This window comes from Salvelinus namaycush, chromosome 34 (genome assembly GCF_016432855.1).
Source record: "Salvelinus namaycush isolate Seneca chromosome 34, SaNama_1.0, whole genome shotgun sequence".
Taxonomy (NCBI): Eukaryota; Metazoa; Chordata; class Actinopteri; order Salmoniformes; family Salmonidae; genus Salvelinus; species Salvelinus namaycush.
Window position 1 is genome coordinate 22,008,679 of NC_052340.1, and position 27,808 is coordinate 22,036,486.

General features: G+C 40.5%; 1 protein-coding gene across 1 annotated transcript in view; it reads right to left on the minus strand.

Annotated features, from left to right (window-relative positions):
- The window catches only part of LOC120028431 (cytoplasmic dynein 2 heavy chain 1), a 121,760-nt gene that overhangs the window by 36,883 nt on the left and 57,069 nt on the right, over positions 1 to 27,808 (minus strand). Inside the window, exons 50-60 of the mRNA XM_038973651.1 lie at positions 27,360 to 27,500; positions 23,230 to 23,357; positions 22,905 to 23,153; positions 21,554 to 21,662; positions 20,042 to 20,155; positions 19,438 to 19,580; positions 19,251 to 19,326; positions 18,976 to 19,136; positions 10,526 to 10,663; positions 4,923 to 5,036; positions 1,523 to 1,683 (exon numbers count right to left, since the gene is read on the minus strand). Of these exons, the coding sequence (XP_038829579.1) occupies positions 1,523 to 1,683; positions 4,923 to 5,036; positions 10,526 to 10,663; positions 18,976 to 19,136; positions 19,251 to 19,326; positions 19,438 to 19,580; positions 20,042 to 20,155; positions 21,554 to 21,662; positions 22,905 to 23,153; positions 23,230 to 23,357; positions 27,360 to 27,500 (1,534 nt within the window). The remainder of the gene's footprint in view (positions 1 to 1,522; positions 1,684 to 4,922; positions 5,037 to 10,525; positions 10,664 to 18,975; positions 19,137 to 19,250; positions 19,327 to 19,437; positions 19,581 to 20,041; positions 20,156 to 21,553; positions 21,663 to 22,904; positions 23,154 to 23,229; positions 23,358 to 27,359; positions 27,501 to 27,808) is intronic.

Sequence of the window (27,808 nt, forward strand, 5' to 3'; positions counted from 1 at the left end):
CTAGACTTTTGGTGGTGCGTTCGGAGTACGCACCTTGAGGGGGGGGGTTATGTCACGTTCCTGACCGGTTTTCTGTTATTTTGTATGTGTTTGACGGTCAGGGCGTGAGTTTGGGTGGGTAGTCTATGTTGTGTGTTTCTATGTTTGTTAAGGGTGACCTGATATGGCTCTCAATTAGAGGCAGGTGGTTTTCATTTCCTCTGATTGAGAGCCATATTAAGGTAGGTGTTTTCACATTGATTGTTGTGGGTGGTTGTCTCCTGTGTCTGTGTTTGTCGCGCCACACGGGACTGTCTCGGTTTGTTTGTTCGTTCGGTTTTGTGTAGTCTGTTTTCCTGTTCGTGCGTTCTTCATGTTTCATGTAAGTTCTTACGTTCAGGTCAGTCTACGTCGTTTGTTGTTTTGTATCTTTAAGTGTTCTTCGTGTTTTCGGTTTATTTAATAAATATCATGTCAAATCGCAACGCTGCATTTTGGTTTAATCCCTGCTCCTCCTCTTCGGATGAAGAGGAAGAGGAACGCCGTTACAGGATGAGGACAGACAGTACAGGCATGAAACTATAGCCTACAGCTGAGCACTGCCACATAGGAACATTTACAACATCAAAATAAAGAAAACCTGAGCGGCAGTACTGCATAAGTCATCCTATCTTTACTTCACTCTTCACCTGAGATGGGTTTAGTTAAATATGCAAACTATTGGGATTGACAGTAAAGTTGTTGGGAGTAGAGCAGCTATGTCGAAGGCCAATTGTCCCACATTTCGGTTGATAGCCTATTTGATTAAACCGCAGCATTTTTTACAAGCTGTGTACTGGGTTCCTTCATTGTCAAATTGTCAAAGGCAACTTGGTCCTCTGATCCTTGTTACTACTCTTCCTCAGATGAGGAGGAGGACAGCCGTTACACAACTCCATCAAATGTAGCTAAAACATTGTTCTTTCCTTGGCTCTAATGTTAATGTTAGTGATGGGTCCTTGGCTGCAACAAGATGTTGTAATTCCTCTATTGAAGGCTTCCTCATTGAGCCTACTATCGTAGGTTGGTATCTGAGGTAGCCAGTGAGTGGCTAAAAGTGGAGTGAGGCGCAAGAATGAGCCGACAGAAGGGGGAGTGGGGAAATTACGATTTTTGTTATTTTTTATTAAGTAAACTATATTAGGCCAAGCCTACACATATTTTTGATGTAATGTTCCACACAACATATTTCCGCCCCAAAAATTCAGTTTATGACTGTTCCTGTACTACCCGTTCCTGTGGACTGTTGATCCAGTCACATCATGTCCTGAACTTGACTCTACAGCTTCACTCCCATTCCTGTCAGAATCCCGCAGGACACACAAGACCCGCATGAGTCCTGTTCCTGTGTCAACCTCTAGGCCCTACATCACCCTCTATCTCTCTCTGTATCACTCTTCTAGGTCTATCTCCCTAAATCTCTCTTTCACTAAATATCTAGTTCTCTCTCCCTCTCCTTTCCTCCTTCTCTCCCCACCTCCTTTCCTCCCTCCGCATCTCTCACCTCTTCATGCTGACCCAGGAGGTGTCGAATATGCCCATGAGTCGCAGCACCCCCTCCAGGATGTCTCTGATAACGTCAGGAGGCATCCTCAGGGAGCGGATCTCTGAAAGAGACTCTGGCTTGATGTTCCCCACAGCTCGCTTAGCCTCATCCACCAGGGGCTACAGACAAACACACACACACGATGCGCCACACACACACACACACACAGATTAAACAAAGATCAGGTGTGTGAATGTGTCTGTGATTTGATGTTCCCTACAGCACACTCTGCCTTATCCAGGTTAAATGTAGGCCAGCTATGCTGTTGGACTATGGACAAAACCTGTGTTTGATTGTGTTGGTGTATCCAGTATCCTCTAAAACGACAGGTAAAACAACAGAGGTACAACAACAGGTAAAACAACAGAGGTACAACAACAGGTATAACAACAGGTAAAACAACAGGTAAAACAACAGGTAAAACAACACAGAGGTAAAACAACAGGTAAAACAATACAGAGGTAAAACAACACAGAGGTAAAACAACAGGTATAACAACAGAGGTAAAACAATACAGAGGTAAAACAACAAAGGTAAAACAATACAGAGGTAAAACAACAAAGGTAAAACAATACAGAGGTAAAACAACAGCTATAACAACAAAGGTAAAACAACAGGTACAACAACAAAGGTAAAACAACAGGTATAACAACACAGAGGTAAAACAACAGCTATAACAACAGAGGTATAACAACAGGTACAACAACAGGTAAAACAACAGAGGTAAAACAACAAGTAAAACAACAGGTAAAACAACAGGTATAACAACAGGTAAAACAACAGGTACAACAACAGGTAAAACAACAGGTACAACAACAGGTAAAACAACAGAGGTAAAACAACAAGTAAAACAACAGGTAAAACAACAGCTATAACAACAGGTAAAACAACACAGAGGTAAAACAACAGAGGTAAAACAACAGCTATAACAACAGGTAAAACAACAGCTATAACAACAGATACAACAACAGGTATAACAACAGGTAAAACAACAGCTATAACAACAGGTAAAACAACACAGAGGTAAAACAACAGGTAAAACAACACAGAGGTAAAACAACAGGTAAAACAACAGCTATAACAACAGAGGTAAAACAACAGGTAAAACAACAGCTATAACAACAGGTACAACAACAAGTATAACAACAAGTAAAACAACAGGTAAAACAACAGGTACAACAACAGGTATAACAACAGGTAAAACAACAGGTACAACAACAGGTATAACAACAGGTACAACAACAAGTATAACAACAAGTAAAACAACAGGTACAACAACAGCTATAACAACAGGTAAAACAACAGGTAAAACAACAGAGGTAAAACAACACAGAGGTACAACAACAGGTAAAACAACAGATGTACAACAACAGGTAAAACAACACAGAGGTACAACAACAGGTAAAACAACAGAGGTATAACAACAGGTAAAACAACACAGAGGTACAACAACAGGTAAAACAACAGAGGTACAACAACAGGTAAAACAACAGGTAAAACAACAGGTAAAACAACACAGAGGTAAAACAACACAGAGGTAAAACAACAAAGGTAAAACAACACAGAGGTAAAACAACACAGAGGTAAAACAACAGGTAAAACAACACAGAGGTAAAACAACACAGAGGTAAAACAACAAAAGTAAAACAACACAGAGGTAAAACAACACAGAGGTAAAACAACACAGAGGTAAAACAACAGGTAAAACAATACAGAGGTAAAACAACTGAGGTAAAACAACACAGAGGTAAAACAATACAGAGGTAAAACAACAGAGGTAAAACAACACAGAGGTAAAACAACACAGAGCTATAACAACAGAGGTAAAACAACAGAGGTAAAACAACAGCTATAACAACAGAGGTAAAACAATACAGAGGTAAAACAACAGAGGTAAAACAACAGAGGTAAAACAACAGAGGTAAAACAACAGGTACAACAACAGAGGTAAAACAACAGGTAAAACAACAGGTAAAACAACAGGTACAACAACAGAGGTAAAACAACAGGTAAAACAACAGCTATAACAACAGGTACAACAACAGGTACAACAACAGGTAAAACAACAGAGGTATAACAACAGGTACAACAACAGAGGTAAAACAACAGGTAAAACAACAGGTAAAACAACAGCTATAACAACAGGTACAACAACAGGTACAACAACAGGTAAAACAACAGAGGTATAACAACAGGTACAACAACAGAGGTAAAACAACAGGTAAAACAACAGCTATAACAACAGGTACAACAACAGAGGTAAAACAACAGGTAAAACAACAGGTAAAACAACAGCTATAACAACAGGTACAACAACAGGTACAACAACAGGTAAAACAACAAGTAAAACAACAGGTAAAACAACAGGTACAACAACAGAGGTAAAACAACAGGTAAAACAACAGCTATAACAACAGAGGTAAAACAATACAGAGGTAAAACAACAAAGGTAAAACAATACAGAGGTAAAACAACAGGTATAACAACAAAGGTAAAACAACAGGTACAACAACAAAGGTAAAACAACAGGTATAACAACACAGAGGTAAAACAACAGCTATAACAACAGAGGTATAACAACAGGTACAACAACAGGTAAAACAACAGGTAAAACAACAGGTACAACAACAGCTATAACAACAGGTACAACAACAGGTACAACAACAAGTATAACAACAAGTAAAACAACAGGTACAACAACAGCTATAACAACACAGAGGTAAAACAACAGGTAAAACAACAGCTATAACAACAGAGGTAAAACAACAGCTATAACAACAGGTACAACAACAAGTATAACAACAAGTAAAACAACAAGTAAAACAACAGGTAAAACAACACAGAGGTAAAACAACAGGTAAAACAACACAGAGGTAAAACAACAGCTATAACAACAGAGGTAAAACAACAGGTAAAACAACAGCTATAACAACAGGTACAACAACAGGTACAACAACAAGTATAACAACAAGTAAAACAACAGGTAAAACAACAGGTAAAACAACAGGTAAAACAACAGGTAAAACAACAGCTATAACAACAGGTAAAACAACAGGTACAACAACAAGTATAACAACAAGTAAAACAACAAGTAAAACAACAGGTAAAACAACAGCTATAACAACAGGTAAAACAACAGGTAAAACAACAGGTAAAACAACAGGTAAAACAACAGCTATAACAACAGGTAAAACAACAGGTACAACAACAAGTATAACAACAAGTAAAACAACAAGTAAAACAACAGGTACAACAACAGGTAAAACAACACAGAGGTAAAACAACAGGTAAAACAACAGAAAATACAAAGATGTGAATGTGGGGACATGTATTGTGAGGATATTCTGGTTGTTTTCACCTGTACTTCTCTCAGCTCGTCGTCTATTTTCCCCTTCCTCTCTTCACACTTAGACACCTCCTGAGCAATCTTCCCTTTGATTTTCTCCATCTCAGTCTTCTGGTCACTGGCATTCTGAAACTCAGAGCAAAGAGGGGAGGTGAGGAAGTGATGGAATCCATTCTGGCTCAGGTGAAAGATGAGATAGAGGGAGGGAGACTGATTGGTAATGAAAAGTCATCGGAATCAAAACAAATGTCACATTTCTACCACCTCATTCTCTCCCCTCATCCTCCCTGTCTCTTCCCATCCCTCCTTCCATCAACCTCCTAATTTACCCCCATCCCTCCAACTCCCTGTTTCCTGTCTGCAGCTACATGGGAGAGTTGTTTCTGCCCACAAGGACGCATCTGCCTCCTAATTACACTCCCTAAACTCACACCCCTCATTCACTGACAGCTCAATTACAGTACCAGTCAAAGGTTTGGATACACCTACTCATTCAAGTGTTTTTCTTTATTCTTTACTATTTTCTACATTGTAGAACTATAGTGATGACATCAAAACTATGAAATAACATATGGAATCATGCAGTAACCAAAAAAGTGTAAACAAATCAAAATATATTTTATATTTGAGATTCTTCAAAGTTGCCACCCTTTGCCTTGACAGCTTTGCACACTCTTGGCATTCTCTCAACCAGCTTCATGAGGTAGTCACATGGAATCCATTTCAAATAACAGGAGTGCCTTGTTAAAAGTTAATTTGTGGAATTTCATTCCTTCTTAATGCATTTGAGCCAATCAGTTGTGTTGTGACAAGGCAGGGTTTCTTCAAGTGCAGTCGCAAAAACCATCAAGCGCAAAGATGTAATTGGCTCTCATGGGGACCCTCACAGGAAAGGAAGACCCAGAGTTACCTCTGCTGCAGAGGATGAATTCATTAGAGTTACCAGCCTCAGAAATTGCAGCCCAAATAAATGCTTCACAGAGTTCAAGTAACAGACACACACTGTTCAGAGGAGACTATGTGATTCAGGCCTTCATGGTTGAATTACTGTAAAGAAACCACTACTAATAGGACACTAAAAAGAAGAAGAGACTTGCTTGGATCAAGAAACACGAGCAATGGACATTAGACCGGTGGAAATCGGTCCTTTGGTCTGATGAGCCCAAATTTTAGATTTTTGGTTCCAAACGCAGTGTCTCTGAGACGCAGAGTAGGTGAACGGATGATCTCCGCATGTGTGGTTCCCACCGTGAAGCATGGAGGAGGAGGTGTGATGATGTGGGGGGAGCTTTGCTGGTGACACTGTCGGTGATTTATTTAGAATTCAAGGCACACTTAACCAGCAAGAGTATGCAAATACGTCATAAAGGCAAAGGATGGCTACTTTGAAGAATCTCAACTATAAAATGTATTTTGATTTGTTTAACTTTTTAGGGATAGGGGGCAGCATTTTCACTTTGGATGAATTGCGTGCCCATAGTAAACTGCATCCTACTCTGTCCCAGATGCTAATACATGCATATTATTATTACTATTGGATAGAAAACACTCTGAAGTTTCTAAAACTGTTTGAATTATGTCTGTGAGTAAAACAGAACTCATATGGCAGGCAAACTTCCAAACAGGAAGTGGAAATTCTGAGGCTGGTGTTTTTTCTACTCATCGTCTATTCAAATCCCAGGAAGATATGGATTTGTTTGCACTTCCTACGCCTTCCACTAGATGTCAACAGTCGGTAGAACGTTGAATGAAGTGTATACTGTGATGTGGGACCGGATGGGAGGTGTTTCAGTCAGTGGCCTGGCAGATTGCCAGTTCCTGGTCACGCGCATTTCTCATGATATCGCCTTGCGTTCCATAACTTTTACAGACATGAAGGAATTCTCCGGTTGGAAGGTTATTGGATATATATGATAACAACATCCTGAACACTGATTCTCTACTAAGTTTGACCAGTTTATTCGACTTGTAATATAACTTTTTGAAGTTTTCGTCCGACGTTATGCGTGACTTGCACGAGCGTTTGGATATGTGTACTAAACGCGCTAGCAAAAGCAGCTATTTGGACATAAATAATTGACATTATCGAACAAAACAACAATTTATTGTCAAACTAGGATTCCTGGGAATGCATTCTGATGAAGATATTCAAAGGTAAGGGAATATTTATGATGTAATTTTGTATTTCTGTTGACTCCAACATGGTGGAGAAATGTTATTTATATTTGAGCGCCGTCTCAGATTATTGCATGGTGTGCTTTTTCCATAAAGTTTTTTTTAAATCTGACACAGCGGTTGCATTAAGAACAAGTGTATCTTATGTAAAACATGTATCTTTCATCAAAGTGTATGATGAGTATTTCTGTTATTTGACGTGGCCCTCTGCAATTTCTCCGGATATTTTGGAGGCATTTCTGAACATGGCGCCAATGTAAACTAAGATCTTTGGATATAAATATGCACATTATCGAACAAAAAATACATGTATTGTGTAACATGATGTCCTATGAGTGTCATCTGATGAAGATCATCAAAGGTTAGTCATTAATTTTATCTCTATTTCTGTTTTTGTGACTCCTATCTTTGGCTGGGAAAATGGCTGTGTTTTTTGAACTCGGTGGTGATCTAACATAATCATATGCTGTGTTTTCACTGTAAAGCATTTTATATTTTTTATTTTTTTTAATTTTTAAATCGGACACGATGGGTAGATTAACAATATGTTTATCTTTTATTTGCTGTATTGGACTTGTTACTGTGTGAAAGTTACATATTTCTAAAAAATATTTTTGAATTTCCCGCGCTGCCTTTTCAGCGGAATGTTGTGGGGGGGTTCCGCTAGCAGAACGTGTGTCCTAGAAAGGTTAACCTGTTGAGGATAGGGGGTGCTGTTTTCACTTTTGGGGAAAATCGTTCAAAATTTAAACGGCCTCGTACTCAATTCTTGCTCGTACAATATGCATATTATTATTATTAATATTGGATAGAAAACACTCTCTAGTTTCTAAAACCGTTCTAATTATTTCTCTAAGTGAAACAGAACTCTTTTTACAGCCCATTTCCTATCCGGAAGTGAGATTTCCAAAAGCGAGGTCTCTCTTCAAGAGCTTGTCTATAAAAGGGCATGTCACTTATGACTGTAGAAACACGTCATACACCTTCCCCTGGGTGTCATGCGGAAGTGAGAGCAGAAATGACTTGATTATCTCGTTCTGGGATTGAATACAACCTCTTGGAGTGAGAGGTCCGCCATTATTTTTTTTTGGAAGGCGCGAAGTTGGACCTGGAATCGCCTCCTGGAAAACCGTCGTTATAGGTGAATATGATCTCCGGCTTCGATTTTATTTGATACATGTCACAATATCATCCTAAAGTATGTTTTTTCAATATAGTTTAATTATATTATTGAAATTTATTCGGGACTTTAGACGTGATGCGTTGGAGGAATTTGTTCAAGAAGGAGAGGTTAGCGCTGCACGGCCAGTGTGCTTGCTAATTCAAGAGGGAAATAGTTCGTTCTGGATCCAAACAAAGACGGTTCTGAACAAAGGACCCCTTGTACAACATTCTGATGGAAGATCAACAAAGATAAGGACCCAATTTGGGATGCTATTTCATATATCTGTCGAACTGTGCTATCGCTACCGTTTGCCTTGAATCAATGCTGTTGTGTGATAGCTATTGTAGTAAGCTAATATAACGATATATTGTGTTTTTGCTGTAAAACACTTCAAAAATCGGAAATATTGGCTGTATTCACAAGTTCTTTGTCTTTCATTTGCTATCCACCATATATTTCTCTGAAATGTTTTATGATGAGTAATTAGGTAGTTGACGTTGGTGTCTGTATTTACTCTGGCTACTCCCGTGCTATTTCTGACTGTAGCTATGATGGTAGCAGTAATGTAAAACTGATTTATAGCTCAAATATGCACATTTTTTGAACAAAACATAGATTTATTGTGTAACATGTTATAGGACTGTCATCTGAGGGAGTTGTTTCTAGGTTAGTTAGGTTGGTTCTAGGTTAGTTAGGTTGGCTTTGTGCATGCTACCTGCATGCTACCGGTGCTGTGAAAAATGTCTGTCTGTCTTTTGTATTTGGTGGTGAGCTAACATAAATATATGTGGTGTTTTCGCTGTAAAACATTTTAAAAATCGGAAATATTGGCTATATTCACAAGATCTTTGTCTTTCATTTGCTATCCACCATATATTTTTCTGAAATGTTTTATGATGTGTAATTAGGTAGTTGACGTTGGTGTCTGTATTTACTCTGGCTACTCCCGTGCTATTTCTGACTGTAGCTATGATGGTAGCAGTAATGTAAAACTGATTTATAGCTCAAATATGCACATTTTTTGAACAAAACATAGATTTATTGTGTAACATGTTATAGGGACTGTCATCTGAGGGAGTTGTTTCTAGGTTAGTTCTAGGTTAGTTAGGTTGGCTTTGTGCATGCTACCTGTGCTGTGAAAAATGTCTGTGCTTTTTTCTATTTGTTGGTGAGCTAACATAAATATATATTGTGTTTTCCCTGTAAAACATTAAAAAAATCGGACATGTTGGCTGGATTCACAAGATGTGTATCTTTCATTAGCTGTATTGGACTTGTTAATGTGTGAAAGTTAAATATTTCTAAAAAAATATTTTTTGAATTTCGCGCTCTGCCTTTTCAGTGGAATGTGGGAGGAGTTCCGCTAGCGGAACGGGGGGGCGAGACAGGTTAACACTTTTTTGGTTACAGCATGATTCCATATGTGTAATTTCATAGACTTGATGTTTTCACTATTATTCTACAATGCAGAAAATAGTAAAAATAAAGAAAAACCCTTTAATGAGCAGGTCTGTCCAAACTTTTGACTGGTACTGTATGCCCTCCCTCTCTCTCTCTTTCCCTCCATCTCTGTGACTGAGGAGAGAGATGGTGAGATATCTTCACTAATGAACAGAGCTTTCCCCAATACATCAACCCATCAGGGAGAAGAGGAAAGTGGAAGAAACAGAAAACATTAGCTATGAAGTATGAGGACACACTCACTCAAGCTATGCGGTAGAGCGTAGCAGGTAGAGAGAAGGGCAAAGACACAGAGAAAGTTTGGATGAAAAGTTGGTGCAAAACCTTAGCCTGAAGGAGATGGAAGTCCCTGTGGGGACCCCTGTCCCAGTAGATCACTGCCACATCACAAGCCAGCCCAGACAACACACAAACACATTACAAACACACACACATTACAAACACACACACACAAACACATCTCTGGGATCTGAGGGTGGCAGGCCATGCACGGTGGGCTTATGAATAATCAGGGTGAATTATGGGAGGGAAAAATTAATAGCTGTCCGAGACAGAGAAGAGTGAGAGACAGAGAGAGATAGACAGAGACAGACAGAGAGAAGCTGTTATTAGAATCTGCTCAGCAGTTGTCACGGAAACGGCTTGGCGAATCGGACAACCAGGCCTGTCCACCGAGGCTTAAAGAGGTGTCAAAGAGACTTGTCACGCTCCACACACACCTACGCACAAAGACAGCTCATGCTCAGAGAAACAACTATACACAAATGTACCGGCACACTCCAATGCTCACGCGCGCACAAGCACACACACACACCTGCATAGAGGTGGTGATCTCCTGCAAGGCTGAGTCTGCCTCCTGCTGTTTGGTCCTCAGCAGAGTGCTCTGCTCAGCGGCCCGCCTCTTCAGCTCATCCACCAATGCCTTCGCTTCGTTCAGCTTAGACACGCCCGCCTGGGGGGGAAAGCCAACCACATCAGATGTCACAATTAGGTCTCATGATATATGTTCATATGTTCATTCAGCAGACTGTTTCATCCTAAACAAGATACACTTAACACATACATCTGCATATGCACTGCTGCAGGGAGTTTGTGTGTGAGCATTACTGTAAGTGAATGCTAAGTATGTGTATATGGTGTGTATATAGTGTGTGTGTATATGGTGTGTGTTTAGTGTGTGTACACCACCGTTCAAAAGTTTGGAGTCACTTAGAAATGTCCTTGTTTTCCATGAAAAGATACATGAAATTAGTTGTAAAATGAATAGGAAATATAGTCAAGACGTTATAAATAGATTAAAAATAATGATTTTTAATTGATTTCGTCAAAGAATCCTCCATTTGCAGCAATTACAGCCTTGCAGACTTTTGGCATTCTAGTTGTCAATTTGTTGAGGTAATCTAAAGAGATTTCACCCCATGCTTCCTGAAGCACCTCCCACAAGTTGGATTGGCTTGATGTGCACTTCTTATGTACCATACTGTCAACCTGCTCGCACAACAGCTCAATAGGGTTGAGATCTGGTGACTGTGCTGGCCACTCCGTTATAGACAGAATACCAGCTGACTGCTTCTTCCCTAAATAGTTCTTGCATAGTTTAGAGCTGTGCTTTGGGTCATTGTCCTGTTGTAGGAGGAAATTGGCTCCAATTAAGCGCTGTCCACAGGGTATGGCATGGCGATGCGAAATGGAGTGATAGCTTTCCTTCTTCAAGATCCCTTTGACCCTGAACAAATCTCCCACTTTACAACCATCAAAGCACCCCCAGACCATCACATTGCCTCCACCATGCTTGACAGATGGCTTCAAGCACTCCGAGCATCTTTTCATTTTTTCTGCAACACCTCAAACTTAGATTTGTCTGTCCATAACACTTTTTTCCAATCTTCCTCTGCCCAGTGTCTGTGTTGTTTAGCCCATCTTAATCTTTTCTTTTTATTGGCCAGTCTGAGATATGGCTTTTTCTTTGCAGCTCTACCTAGAAGGCCAGCATCCCGGAGTCACCTCTTCACTGTTGACGTTGAGACTGGTGTTTTGCGGGTACTATTTAATGAAGCTGCCATTTGAGGACTTGTGAGGCGTCTGTTTCTCAAACTAGACACTCTAATGTACTTGTCCTCTTGCTCAGTTGTGCACCAGGGCCTCCCACTCCTCTTTCTATTCTGGTTAGAGACAGTTTACGCTGTTCGGTGAAGGGAGTAGTACACAGCATTGTACATGATCTTCAGTTTCTTCTCAATTTCTCGCATGGAATAGCCTTCATTTCTCAGAACAAGAATAGACTGACGAGTTTCAGAAGAAACTGTATGTAGACTTTTTCTACTGTATTATTGACTGTATGTTTGTTTATTCCATGTGTAACTCTGTGTTGTTGTCTGTGTCGAACTGCTTTGCTTTATATTGGCACGGTCGCAGTTGTAAATGAGAACTTGTTCTCAACTAGCCTACCTGGTTAAATAAAGGTGAAATATATATATATTTTTTTTTAAAGTTATTTGTTTCTGGCCATTTTGAGCCTATAATCGAACCCATAAATGCTGATGCTCCAGATACCCAACTAGTCTAAAGAAGGACAGTTTTATTGCTTCTTTAATCCGGACAACAGTTTTCAGCTGTGCTAACATAATTGCAAAAGGGTTTTCTAATGATCAATTAGCCTTTTAAAATGATAAACCTGGATTAGCTAACACAACATGCCATTGGAACACAGGAGTGATGGTTGCTGATAATGGGCCTCTGTACGCCTATGTAGATATTCCATAAAAAATCTGCTGTTTCCAGCTACAATAGTCATTTACAAAATTAACAATGTCTACACTGTATTTCTGATCAATTTTATGTTATTTTAACAGACACATTTTCTTGCTTTTCTTTCAAAAACAAGGACATTTCTAAGTGACCCCAAACTTTTGAATGGTAGCGTATATAGTGTGTGTATATTAAAGTGTGTGTGTATATAGTGTTTGAATATGGTGTGTAAATGTTGTGTGTGTATATGGTGTGTGTGTATATATAGTGTGTAAATGTTGTGTGTGTATATAGTGTGTGTATATAGTGTATGTATATGGTGTGTGTAAATGTTGTGTGTGTATATAGTGTGTGTATATAGTGTATGTAAATGTTGTGTGTGTATATAGTGTGTATATAGTGTGTGTATATGGTGTGTGTAAATGTTGTGTGTGTATATAGTGTGTGTATATAGTCTGTGTATATAGTGTGTGTATATGGTGTGTGTATATGGTGTGTGTATATGGTGTGTGTGTGTATATAGTGTGTGTATATAGTGTTTATTACAAAACACAAGGAAGGGGTAACATTAAAGTATTAGAACATGAAGGACAAACAATACAGCATCAAGACACTATCAAACATATATCAGTCTTTCCGCAACAGAGCCATCCTTTTGTGTGAGGGTGCGTGTGCATGATAGTGATATAAAATATATGTCATAGTTTCCTTTTTCATGATCACAATCTTGTGAAACCCGAACCCTCCAAGATCCCCCCAAAGTTTCCCAATAGCTGTCCCTCAAATATTTGAGACCCCTCACACAGTCCCCCCCCCGGAAGAAAAAATATATAAAATACAATTAATTCCCCACCCCCAAGAACCCCCCAATGAACCAGCAACCAAGAGAACTAAAGAGAAAAAAGGAAAAGACAGAAGAAAACAGTAAACAACAATGAAAAAAAATATATATATATTTTTTAAACAAAGGACATCGAGGACATCTGAAATCATAACAGCAATGCCTACTTTATATGTTAGTGTGCATGTCTGGCACTATTACATGTATGTGTGTGTTCTTGTATGTGTTTATTTGAATGAGAGTGTGTGTATATGCATGTGTACAAACACCTGCACGGCATCAGCCTCAGGATTAGTTGTAAAAACACTGCCACTTAGTGTCATTCAAATGTACTTTTATTATGTTTTATTTTGACTTTTTTCCCCTTTATCTTTTGACCATCATTCTCTCTCTCACACAGCAACTCCACTCCCACTTGTCTCCAATTCCACATACCTTCCCTCAGCCCATCCCATCTATCTCTGCTGGCCACCCACATCGTGTTCCTATGCAACACATATCTTTCAACTATGCTATGATGTTTAACGTACAATTTCAATCTATCTAATCGAATAGAATATACAGATTGCGTGTTGAAGATAAATACTTTTACTAAGAGTATTAGTATATTAGTAATTGACTGACCAGGTCTCTCCAGATCTCCTAACAGTACTATTTCTAGGGTCAATTTTAGATCAATGCTATGCATTTTCAGCCATTCCTGAACCTGAGACCAGAAACAGGCTACCTGAGGGCAATACCAAAATAAATGGTCTATTGATTCTGTATCCTCACAACAAAATCTGCAGAGCTTCGATGATTTTATGCCCCAAATATTCAACATTTTGTTGGTGGCAAGAATTCTATATAATAATTTTAGCTGAAAAGCACGAAGTCTTGAATCTTGCGTTGTTTTATATATCAACTCATACACCCTGTACCATGCAATCGGTACATCAAAAATCTCTTCCCAACTATTTTGCAATCTGTATGGCACAGTTGTCAACATCCTGGTCCTCAAATGAAACTGGTATTTATGCTAGTTTTATTCCTCTGCCAGTTTAGATCCTATATATTGGGCAGACAGACCAGTTCCCTACCTCCTCCATTTTGATCCTTTATATTGGGCAGACAGACCAGTTCCCTACCTCCTCCTGCTGCCACCTGCCTCCTCCATTTTGATCCTTTATATTGGGCAGACAGACCAGTTCCCTTCCTCCTCCTGCTGCCACCTGCCTCCTCCATTTAGATCCTTTATATTGGGCAGACAGACCAGTTCCCTACCTCCTCCTGCTACCACCTGCCTCCTCCATTTTGATCCTTTATATTGGGCAGACAGACCAGTTCCCTACCTCCTCCAGCTACCACCCGCCTCCTCCATTTTGATCCTTTATATTGGGCAAACAGACCAGTTCCCTACCTCCTCCAGCTGCCACCTGCCTCCTCCATTTTGATCCTTTATATTGGGCAGACAGACCAGTTCCCTACCTCCTCCTGCTACCACCTGCTTCCTCCATTTTGATCCTTTATATTGGGCAGACAGACCAGTTCTCTACCTCCTCCAGCTGCCACCTGCCTCCTCCATTTTGATCCTTTATATTGGGCAAACAGACCAGTTCCCTACCTCCTCCTGCTACCACCTACCTCCTCCATTTTGATCCTTTATATTGGGCAAACAGACCAGTTCCCTACCTCCTCCTGCTACCACCTACCTCCTCCATTTTGATCCTTTATATTGGGCAGACAGACCAGTTCCCTTCCTCCTCCTGCTGCCACCTGCATCCTCCATTTAGATCCTTTATATTGGGCAAACAGACCAGTTCCCTACCTCCTCCTGCTGCCACCTGCCTCCTCCATTTTGATCCTTTATATTGGGCAGACAGACCAGTTCCATTCCTCCTCCAGCTGCCACCTGCCTCCTCCATTTTGATCCTTTATATTGGGCAAACAGACCAGTTCCCTACCTCCTCCAGCTGCCACCTGCCTCCTCCATTTTTGGGGCAATGCTGTAATCAATTGGTTGTACTCTTGGATTGAGCAGAACTTCCCGTAAAATTCTGATAACTCCATGAAGGACATAACTCTACCATTACAATTTACAATATCATTTAAGAACAAAATACCCTTTTCAAACATCTTTCCCATAAATACAGGTATTTTATCAACCAGCACATTTGAGTTCAGCCATAATATTTGTTCTATCTTTTCAGGGAGATGAAATTGAAATTATAGCCAGCTCTGCAATGCTTGTTTGAAAAAAGTATCATTTTCAATTAATCGAAAATGAGACATGGCAATCTGCACAAAGGCAAAAATGCTATTTTTAAATAATGGATTAGCTTTTCTTATTAATCTACTTGCGAACCATTTAGGGTTCAAGTAAAAATGTTGAATTAAGTGAAGCTTTTAGAGAGAGGTTTAGTGCTTTTATATTTAATAATCTCAAACCACCCAATTCATATTCATTACATAGATAGGCTTGTTTTATTTTGTCTGGTTTAGCTTCCCAGATAAGATCTTTAATGAGACATTGCAGGGATCTAACTTGCGGACTCAACATAAAACTTGAGTCATCGGCATACATGGACACCTTTGTTTTTAAGCCTTGGATTTCTAATCCTCTAATGTTGTTATTGGATCTGATTTTAATAGCTATCATTTCGATGGCCATAACGAATAGGTATGGTGACAGCGGACACCCTTGTTTAACTCCTCTTGACAATTCAAAACTCTGAGAAGTAGCCGTTATTTACTATTTTACACCTGGGGTTGCTATACATTATTTATACCCATTTTATAAGAGAATTACAGAAATTGAATAAAATCCAGTCTTACTTTATCAAATGCCTTTTCAAAATCCGCTATAAATACCATTCCTGGCTTCTTATATGTTTCATGATGTTCTATTATTTCTAGTAGTTGTCGTATATTATCGCCAATGTATCGTCCATGTAAAAAACCTGTCTGATCAGGATGAACAATACCTGGTAAAACCCTTTTAATTCTGAGCGCTATGCATTTTGCTAGTATTTTTGCATCACAACATTGAAGTGTAAGGGGCCTCCAGTTTTTTAGAAAGACCGGGTCTTTATATTTGCCATCTGGGTCTTGTTTTAAAACCTTTTCTCAATAGGGGGTGCTGTTTTCACTTTGTAAAAATTTCGTTCCCAAATTAAACTGCCTCGTACTCAATTCTTGCTCGTACAATATGCATATTATTATTACTATTGGATAGAAAACACTCTCTAGTTTCTAAAACCGTTTGAATTATATCTGTGAGTAAAACAGAACTCAAGTTGGAGCAAACTTCCTGTGAGGAAGTGAGAAATCTGAAATCAGGCAGGCTGTTCTAGGGTCAGTTTATTAATTTGCATGTCTTCTATTGGTCGACATGCACTGCATACGCCTTCCCCTAGATGTCAGCAAATAGTGAGAATTGGAATGGAGTTGCTAGGCAGATCTGAGGCCATATAAAGGGTCTTGGAACGTGGGGTGCACTCTTTTCAACATTCGCCATAACGCAAGACAGACCTCAGGATGGCGTTCTGGAAAGCTCCCGTTATAGGCCTTAGATATATCCGGCTCTGATTTTATTCGATATAGGTGTTAAAGACATCATAATGTAGTTATTTTAAACCGAGTTATATCAGTTTATATCAGTATATTGCGATTTTCGGATATTTCTTTGTGCTGCGTTATAGTGAGTTGGGCACGTCTTCGCCACATGGCAAATGTTTACTGCTAATTCCAAAGTTGAAGGCGACAATCTACAACCGAGCAACGATTCTTCTGGACAAAAGACAACTTGTCCAAGATTCTGATGGAAGCTCATCAAAAAGTAAGAAGTATTTATGATGTTAATTCGTTGTTCTGTTGAAAAATGTGAAACTACTATTCTGCCATTAATTTTGGTGCGGTCTCGCTTTAACGAGACCGTATGTCGTAGTAACGTTAATTTTAAAAATCTAACACAGCGGTTGCATTAAGAACTAATGTATCTTTCATTTGCTGTCCAACCTGTATTTTTTAGTCAAGTTTATGATTAGTTACTGATTAGATTAGGTGCCTCTCCCAAGATTTCTCCCGACATTTTGTTGGCAGCTTGGCTACTATTCTCATTGTATAACCACGATTTGTGCCGCTAAATATGCACATTTTCGAACAAACTCTATATGTATTGTGTAATATGATGTTATAGGACTGTCATCTGAAGAAGTTTGAGAAGGTTAGTGAAAAAATTAATATCTTTTGCTGGTTTATTCGTTATCGCTATTGTTGGCTTGAATCAATGCTGTTGTGTGGTTGGCTATTGTAATAAGCTAATATAATGCTATATTGTGTTTTCGCTGTAAAACACTTAAAAAATCTGAAATATTGGCTGGATTCACAAGATCTTTGTCTTTCATTTGCTGTACGCTGTGTATTTTTCATAAATGTTTTATGATGAGTATTTAGGTAATTCACGTTGGTCTCTGTAGTTATTCTAGTTGCTTTGGTGAGAGTTGTGATGGTGGCTGCAATGTAAAACTATGATTTATACCTGAAATATGCACATTTTTCTAACAAAACATATGCTATACAATAAATATGTTATCAGACTGTCATCTGATGAAGTTGTTTCTTGGTTAGTGGCTATTTATATCTTTATTTGGTCGAAATTGTGATAGCTACCTATGCAGGAAAAAAATGGTGGGGAAAAAAAGTTGTCTTTTGCTATCGTGGTTAACTAATAGAAATACATATTGTGTCTTCCCTGTAAAACATTTTAAAAATCAGAAATGATGGCTGGATTCACAAGATGTGTATCTTTCATCTGGTGTCTTGGACTTGTGATTTAATGATATTTAGATGCTAGTATTTACTTGTGGCGCTATGCTAGGCTATGCTAGTCAGCTTTTTTACTGATGAGGGTGCTCCCGGATCCGGGATTGTGACCAAGTAGAAGTTAATAATAGAGAAATCAGACCTTCCTGCTGAGTACCCGACAGACTACCATTTCTATAGGAGTAGTTAAAACAATCTAACAATGGAGCTTTTAGTACATCAAAAAATACTTGATATACCTCTACCGGTATGCCATCAAGCCCTGGGGTTTTTCCAGACTGAAAGGATTTAATAGCCTCAAAAAGTTCTTCCTCTGTAATTTGGCCTTTGCACTGATCTTTCTGTACATTTGTTAATTTTCCATTTTTTATATAGTATTTAGAAAGAATTCCTTACAGTAATCTTCATTCAGTGGGAGAGGATGAGACGGAAAAGAGAACATCTGCCTAAAATAATTAGCTTCCTCTTTTAAAATATAATTCGGAGAATGATATTTGACTCCGTCTTCAGTAACGAGTTTCTGCAAATTCTTTTAGTTAGCGTTCCTGTATTGGAGATTCAGGAAGAATTTTGTGAATTTTTCTCCATATTCCATCCAGTTTGCCTTATTTTTGTAATAGATTACATTAGATCGTTCTTGAATAAGTTCCTCAAGTTCTTTTTGTTTTTCCTCTAACTTATTTTGTATCTCTGTAGTATCGTTTTCATTGCCATCTACCTGTACTATTAGTTCATGGATTTCCCTTGTTAGTCTTGTTTCTTTAGCCAGAAACTGCTTTTTTATTATTGATAAATATTGCGTATATAGTGTTTGTATATAGTGTGTGTATATGGTGTGTTTATAAAGTGTGTGTATATGGTGTGTGTGTTACCTGTAGATGTTGCTGTCTGAGAGTGAGCTGGCTCTGTTTGCTGCTGTAAATGGAGGTGTAGACGTGGAGGAAGGCCATGTACTGGCTGGGTGTGGCTCCATATTCTCTACAAGACTCATGGATCATCAGGAAGGAGCGACACAGATCATCCTGACCCGACGCTGGGAGGGACAAACGAGACAGAACATATCCACAAGTGAGCTAGTTTAGAGCTAGTTCTCTATAGTCTGACTATGACTTACTAGGACTCTGGTGGCAGGGATGTTTTCTCCTACCTGAGCCTTTTCTCTTGTGGCCTTTCTCTCCTCCACTCTTCTCCCCCTCCACCTTAGCCAGCAGCATCTCAGGGATCTGACAGGACAGCATCAACATGAAGGTTATGAAGGAGGACAGAGCTAATGACAATATTATAACCCTGTATGATGCTATGTTCTCATCCCTCCCTCCATCCTCTCCTCCCACCTTCTTCATGCTGCTCTCAGACCATCCGTCCATCCACTGGACGGAACACCTGCGGTAGAGAGCCGGGTTGCTCTCACAGCTAATGGTGAAGTTAGAGTTGGTGCAGTCCATGATCAACACTATGTGTAGGTTCTGCTGGATTCCTGAGAAAGAGACAGAGAGAGAGACAGAGAGAGAGACAGAGAGAGAGAGAGACAGAGAGACAGAGACAAAGAGAGAGACAGAGAGAGAGACAGAGAAAAAGAAACATAGAGTGTGTAATGGCTGGTGTACTGCTGTCCTTGTCCATTTACCCCCCAGCTGAAAGGCCAGTAGTTTAGTCAGAGGAACTCGAACGGAAGAGACATCTATTGATCTGATTCTGCAGTATCTACAGAACAAACACAGCATCACAATAAAAGCGGGGGAGGAGAGGGATGAAGTGAGAGGAAGGGAGAGAGGGAGAGGAGATGAGAGAACCGAGGATGTGTAGATGTGCCGATGTGACTTTCAGCAAGACACTTAACCCTAATTGCTCCTATAAATCGATATGGATAAGAGTGTCTGCTAAATGACTACAATGTAATGTCATGTAGATGAGTAGCTAGATAGATGAGTCTCTCACGGTAGGCAAAGTAGTTGAAGAGGGGTCCGGTGAATCCGTCCTGGGATGCAGGATCTTTGAGAGAGGAGAGGAGGGGCTCCAGCTCCTCTGGGGAGTACAGGCCTGGAACCTCACCTACAACACATATAACACATACTGATCTCAGTACAGTACAGGCTCCAGGCCAGTACCTCATCTACAACACACATATAACACACACTGATCTCAGTACAGTACAGGCTCCAGGCCAGTACCTCATCTACAACACATATAACACTGAACTCAGTACAGTACAGTACAGGCTCCAGGCCAGTACCTCACCTACAACACATATAACACACACTGATCTCAGTACAGTACAGGCTCCAGGCCAGTACCTCATCTACAACACATATAACACTGAACTCAGTACAGTACAGGCTCCAGGCCAGTACCTCACCTACAACACATACAACACTGAACTCAGTACAGTACAGTACAGGCTCCAGGCCAGTACCTCATCTACAACACATATAACACTGAACTCAGTACAGTACAGTACAGGCTCCAGGCCAGTACCTCATCTACAACACATATAACACTGAACTCAGTACAGTACAGTACAGGCTCCAGGCCAGTACCTCACCTACAACACATATAACACTGAACTCAGTACAGTACAGTACAGTACAGGCTCCAGGCCAGTACATCATCTACAACACATATAACACTGAACTCAGTACAGTACAGGCTCCAGGCCAGTACCTCATCTACAACACATATAACACTGAACTCAGTACAGTACAGGCTCCAGGCCAGTACCTCATCTACAACACATATAACACTGAACTCAGTACAGTACAGGCTCCAGGCCAGTACCTCACCTACAACACATATAACACTGAACTCAGTACAGTACAGGCTCCAGGCCAGTACCTCATCTACAACACTGAACTCAGTACAGTACAGTACAGGCTCCAGGCCAGTACCTCATCTACAACACATATAACACTGAACTCAGTACAGTACAGGCTCCAGGCCAGTACCTCATCTACAATACATATAACACTGAACTCAGTACAGTACAGTACAGGCTCCAGGCCAGTACCTCATCTACAACACATATAACACTGAACTCAGTACAGTACAGTACAGGCTCCAGGCCAGTACCTCATCTACAACACATCACTTTGAACTGAAAGAGTACAGACTCAGCACTTCACCTGGGATTTATGACACATGGTTTCATTTGATTTTATTCATCATCAGACTTTTTTTTTTTTTTTTTGCCTTTACCTCCCTTATCTCACCTCATTTGCTCACATTGTATATAGACGTATTTTTCTACTGTATTATTGACTGTATGTTTTGTTTATTCCATGTGTAACTCTGTGTTGTTGTATGTGTCGAATTGCTATGCTTTATCTTGGCCAGGTCGCAGTTGCAAATGAGAACTTGTTCTCAACTAGCCTACCTGGTTAAATAAAGGTGAAATAAAAAATAAATGTAAAAAATGGTGTATTTCATTTGTGTAGTTGTTTATCTGCGACTGACCAGAGGACAGCAGGCTGTTGACCATCTCCAGGAAGGCTGGGTGGACAAACTGATAATCCTCCAGCAACAGCACCACCTGTTGGCCCTCCAGACCTGCCAGCTGCATCACCTACACAGAAGAGAACACACAGTCAGGTGTGTGTGATTTGATGTTCCCTGCAGCATGCTTTGCCTTGTCCAGCTTTGCCTTGTCCAGCTTTGCCTTGTCCAGCTTTGCCTTGTCCAGCTTTGCCTTGTCCAGCTTTGCCTTGTCCAGCTTTGCCTTACACACACCAGTGTTTCCCCTACGATTTACTTTCAGCAGCAATGGTAAAGTTAGGGGGGGGGGGGGTCCTTTTGCTGGGAGGTTTCCGGGGGCATTCACCCCCGTGACACCATCTGAAATATAATTTTCCCTTTAAAAGCATTATCACCTGTAGCCCAACTGATGCAACATAGCGGCTTTAAATAAATAGGCTGAAGCATGAGGTTGCCCATCTGCATTTACCTCATGGAAAAAACTAAAAGACTGAATGCATCAAATTCTACCTTGTCATTTTTTCTGGATCAAAATGGGGCATAGAGGGTGAGCGTGGTAGGGGTGTGACAGTGGACGTGGCCAATGGAGTGGTCTCCAACTGAACATTTTAGAGGCCCTCCTCTTGGCCGAAGAGACAACATTTTGTTGTTTTAAAGCACATTTCCTGCAATTCTACATATTTTTGGCATGGTGCAGAGAGAAATGTGCTGTTTTAAAGCTAATTTCCAACAAATTTACATATTTTGGCATGGTGCAGAGAGAAATGTGCTGTTTTAAAGCTAATTTCCAACAAATTTACATATTTTGGCATGGTGCAGAGAGAAATGTGCTGTTTTAAAGCTAATTTCCAACAAATTTACATATTTTGGCATGGTGCAGAGAAATGTGCTGTTTTAAAGCTAATTTCCAACAAATTTACATATTTTGGCATGGGGCAGAGAGAAAATGTGATGTTTAAAAGCTAATTTCCAACAATTCTACATATTTTGCAGTGGCTTATGCCATGTTCTTATGCTATCTGAGTGAATAAAACATAATAACAAAATGAATGCCCCATGCCATGACATCTTTGTAATTTTTGATTCTCCCTAATTGTGGTGATTGTTAGTTCTCAAAGATCTTATAAAAACGTAAATAGGTCCATTATCTTTTCTACATACTTTATATCTGGTTTTAGTAGCGTAAGTTAACACTGAAAAAGGTTTCCATTTCAAAAAAGTATAAGGAAATTGAATAAAAATAAGTCTACCTCGGCTAAACGAATATAGGGGAAACACTGCACACTAAAACATTAGGTTACAGAGAGACAGACACAGAGGTATGACATCTTACGTTCTTCAGGTCATTGTTGAAGTGTTTGAGTGAGTATCCGCGGGAGATCTTGGGTGTGTAGAGTGTGTATCCATGCATGTGTGAGACCAGGCATGTGGCGGTGCGTCGGCCCACCCCGCTGCGTCCGGCCAGGAGCAGAGAGCCACCCGGTCGACTCAGGACACGGTCCACACGAGACACAAAGTGACACACCTCCCAGAACAACAGCAGATCCAACTCCCTGTTGTCACGACCATACAGGACCGCTCCCTACAGAAGGCAGAGATACATTAATACACACTCTCTCTACCTGTCCTACACAACACAAACACACACCGACACTGACCTTGTGTATGACCTGGCGTAGGTCGGCAAAGTCGAGGCGTCCCAGAGATTTACCGTGGGGGGGCAGGGACTGACCAGGGGCCATCACTCCCCCTCCCTCAGACGCACCCCACGTCACATAGAAACCATCTGCAGGGAGAAAATACACAGTTATACACAATGTTAACTCGAAATGACACAACGACAAGGTTCCAGTTTAACAAAGTTTACTCTACTATATGAACACACTACAAGGTAGCCATTACACTCCAGGCTAGGTCCAACAACTACCAGACTTCATGCGCATGCGCACTCTTGACTGAGTGATAGCCCCGTAATAACAGAAATATAGGGATACTTAAAACATGAACTTAACAATCTCCCCCTTTTCTTTAAAGACAAATAAAACATCAACAACATAATTAAATGTCCAAGTATTATTCAAGATCCCCATTACAAATGGGTTGTGTGACAGTTTTTTATTTGTATTACTCAAGCTGCCACTTTCCATTACTGAGAGCCTGTAGGAGCGAGAGCCTGTAGGAGCACAAGACCGGATGCTCCTTTTTTAGTCAGACAGTCAGCAAGCTTTTCCTTTGTGGTTGACCACAGAATCCGCTGGATTCTCTGTGCTTGAATAAGTTCCTTGATGCTGCTAATCTCAAAGTCTTTTCTCTGACAGACTTGGTTGACTTCACAGCATCAACTAATGAGTAGTTGACAGTGACACAAACTACAGGTAGAAAGTGCCGTTTTGTCCCACCAGTGTTAACCTAGCGAAGCATCACTGAAGACAACTAGTTTCAAAGAGTCATCTTTTCCAACATGCTGAAACTTTAAAGTCACTTTTTGTGATTTCAGTTTACGAACAACTTTGTTTGCCTCATGAATGGTTTGTACAGTGGCTTGTTTTGTGTTAGATGCCAAGTTGCAACCATCAAACCAGGTCTACTCTGTCTCGCAGCCCATAAAATTTGTCCTATCTTTGACCTCAATTGACCAGCTTCAATTCCACAGAGGGGAATTCCTTTGTACGGCTCTTGAAGAATCCATGTGGATAGGTCGAAGATTCTTGATATAGCTCTCCTGTTGCATCAGTATTTTTCCATCAACTGTAATAAACTCTATGCCAACATAACAAAAATGATCATGCTCCTCACGGCCAACCTAGAAAACAGCTTTGAGGTGTGGAATCACAGTTGAAGCAAAGGTCTGTGAGCCACCCCAGATAAAGTCATCAACATGACAGGCAAGTACTCCAGTCACATTGCAGTCTTGATCAAGCCAATAGAAGACTGCAGGATCCACTTGTGACATTTTTCCACCTGTATTCAGCATTGTTGCCTTGACTTTGTTGTACCAGTAGAGTGATCCATCTGCCAGTCCATACACACACTTCTTTAGTTTCCACAGTGTTCCTTCGCTTTTAGCTTCAGGCGAAGGTCGGATGTGAATGTCCCTTGACAGCTCTGTTCCCTGCAAAAATCCAGATTTGATGTCTATGGAATTAAGTTTCCATTTTTTCTGGCAGATCACTGACATCAGCAATCTGAGTGACTCTGAGGCGCATGTCGGTGAGTCTTTTGGGAGTTCTTTAGCAGCCAGCTCCTCAAAACCTCTAGCCACTAGACGTGCTTTGGGCACTATTCCAGTTAAGGATTCTTTAAGGGTACACACCCACCTTGTTGAGACGCACTTTTGGCCAATGTCTTTGACTTCCTCAAACACTCCATTTTTCCTCCACTTACTGAGCTCATCTAGCTTAGCTGAGTCAAATGACACGTCCTTTGTTTCAAGTACATCATCATTTTGAATGTCATTCTGTTTTTCTCGATTTTCCATTGGTTCAATTCTGATATCTACAAGTGACAGGTCAGCTGACCCTGTTGTACCAGAAAGTGTAGCTGGTTCAGAGTACTGCAAGTTGTACCAGCTCTTGTGTTTTGCTTTTCCTGCTCGTCCAATGACGGTTGCTGTATGTGGAATACCACTTTCTCTGTCCGTGTATTTAACAGTTTGTCCAGTTTTCAGATTGGAACAACCATGTTCTCTTAACACATGTGGCTGTTGAATGTTTTCCTCATTTGAACGCTCAACAGTATTACCTGTGGCATGGTTGAAGGTCTCTACTCCATTTCCTGTGTCAGTTTCGGTGTCCATATCATTGGATGCGACATCTGGTAGGTTTGTGTCTGTTACTGTGTCCTTTTTGTCATTTTCATTAGGAGACTGATTCTCAGCAACAGCCCCTCTATCTTGTTGATCATTTACTTTCCGCAATCTTGAGTGATGCACCCTGACAGTCATGCCTCCGTGCCTCACAAATATCACCACACCATCTTGACCAATGACTACTCCCGGTCCTTTCCACTCTTGACAGTCAACTCGTTTGTAGTACACTTTGTTTCCAGTTTCGTACTTCTCATCATCATTATTCCCTGAACTGCTGAGTAACTTCTGAAGTATGTCAACTGTATCATGTCCAAACTGTTTGTAAAGCTTTAACAACACTTTGTGTTTTTCTTTAGTGCTCATGTTCTCTGTGTCAGTCAGAATCTCATTTTTGCATGGACTCTGTGTGATGTCTTTGTCTAAAATGTTTACACAATAGTGGCCTGAGGTAGTAAGTTCAAGAGTCACTGGTTGTTTAAACATCACTGCCTGGTCATTTTTTATGTCTAGTACAGCTCCTGCCTTCTTGAGGGAAGCTTTGCTTAATAGTAAGGGGATATCTGTAGGGACCACCTCTGTTTCAATGTGACACTTAGTCTGACCAATTTTTGCTGGTATCTTAACTCTCTTGGTAGAATGGACAATTCTCCCATCTCCAAATTTGAAAGCTCTGTTGCTTGGTGTGTCAATCATATTTTGTACTTCTTTCATATTTAGTTCACTGACATAGCTATCAAGCCATTTTGCACCACACACTGTCCGTGTACATGCAGTATCAATCACAGCAGATCCTAAGGATTCAACTATAAAAATCTCAGTATCAGAAGCAGATTCATTTGAAAACAGTGTAATGTTACACTGCTCTATCTCTGTGTTTACATTTTCCTCTGTTAGTTTAACTTGTTCATTTTTATGAGGACAGTCTTTAACCCAATGGTAAGTGCTTTGACAAATTGCACATTTCGATCTCCTTCCATATTTGTCCAGTGGATTTGTGCCGGGAAATGGCGCCCTCTTCTGGTTGTCTTGAGAACGTGACTTGTTGGCGCCTTTTCTGTGCTGCTCGGTGTAATATGCTGCGTCACTCACTTGCATTCCATCTGTTATTGGCGCGACAGACGTCTTCTCACCAAATATTCTTTTTAGTGCCGACTTCATAGATGCAGAAGTCAGCACAGTACAAGCAGTCAAAGCCAACTGTTTCTCCCTACCATCTAGACAAGCAGTGTCTAGCAACTTGAACCCTAACACTGCATCTGGGAGAACCATGTCGTACTTGCGCATTCTATTGTACCTCTGTTCGAAATCAATGATGTAGTCTGCCATTGCAACCGAAATATCTCTCGTAACACTGTCAAAGTTTGAATATGCCTCGTAGGCACGGTCTTTCTCTTCTTTGAGAAATACAGAATCCAGTGCTGTGATCAAAGTTCCCATACCGTCATCCTTGTTCAAATCTTCAACGGATATTTCCAGTGCTGTATCTCTCGCTCTTCCCTCGAGCGATAATACCACCGCAAGTGCTTGCTTTTTCGCGTCCAGATTAGTAACGCGTATCCAGATTCCCAGTTCATTTTTCCAACTTTCGTACGACCTCTTCTCGTCGAAGCGAGGTGGCACTTTGTAGTTAGAAGCCATCCTCTGCTACCAATGTTAACTCGAAATGACACAACGACAAGGTTCCAGTTTAACAAAGTTTACTCTACTATATGAACACACTACAAGGTAGCCATTACACTCCAGGCTAGGTCCAACAACTACCAGACTTCATGCGCATGCGCACTCTTGACTGAGTGATAGCCCCGTAATAACAGAAATATAGGGATACTTAAAACATGAACTTAACAATACACACATCTATATACACACACAAACTCATTTCTCAGAGAACCCAACAACAGAGAACCCACAGAGAACCCACTGTCATACAGTATATAGAGACACTCTGCAGAGGGAGAGGAGCCCTGAGATGTGTTTTACCTGTCATGTTGTCGAGTGCGTCGGAGCCCCAGTCACCTCGTATGACAGAGGAGAGGATGTTGTCAAAGGAATGGATGTCTTTAGAGGAGACCAGTCTGTCTCTGAACAGCCTCTTGGCCTCATAGGCTACCACCTCCAACACTGAGTCTGTTATATTACAGTTCCCTACAGACACAGAGAGGAGGGGTTAATACACACTGTCCACTGAGTGGACAAAACATTAAAAAACACCTTCCTAATATTGTGTTGCGCACCCCCGCCCCCTTTTGCCTCATAACAGCCTCAATTTGTTGGGGCATGGACTCTACAAGGTGTTCCACAGGGATGCTGGCCCATGTTGACTCCAATGCTTCCCACAGTTGTGTAAAGTTGGCTGGATGTTCTTTGGGTTTTGGACCATTATTGATACACACGGGAAACTGTTGAAAGTGAAAAACCCAGCAGCGTTG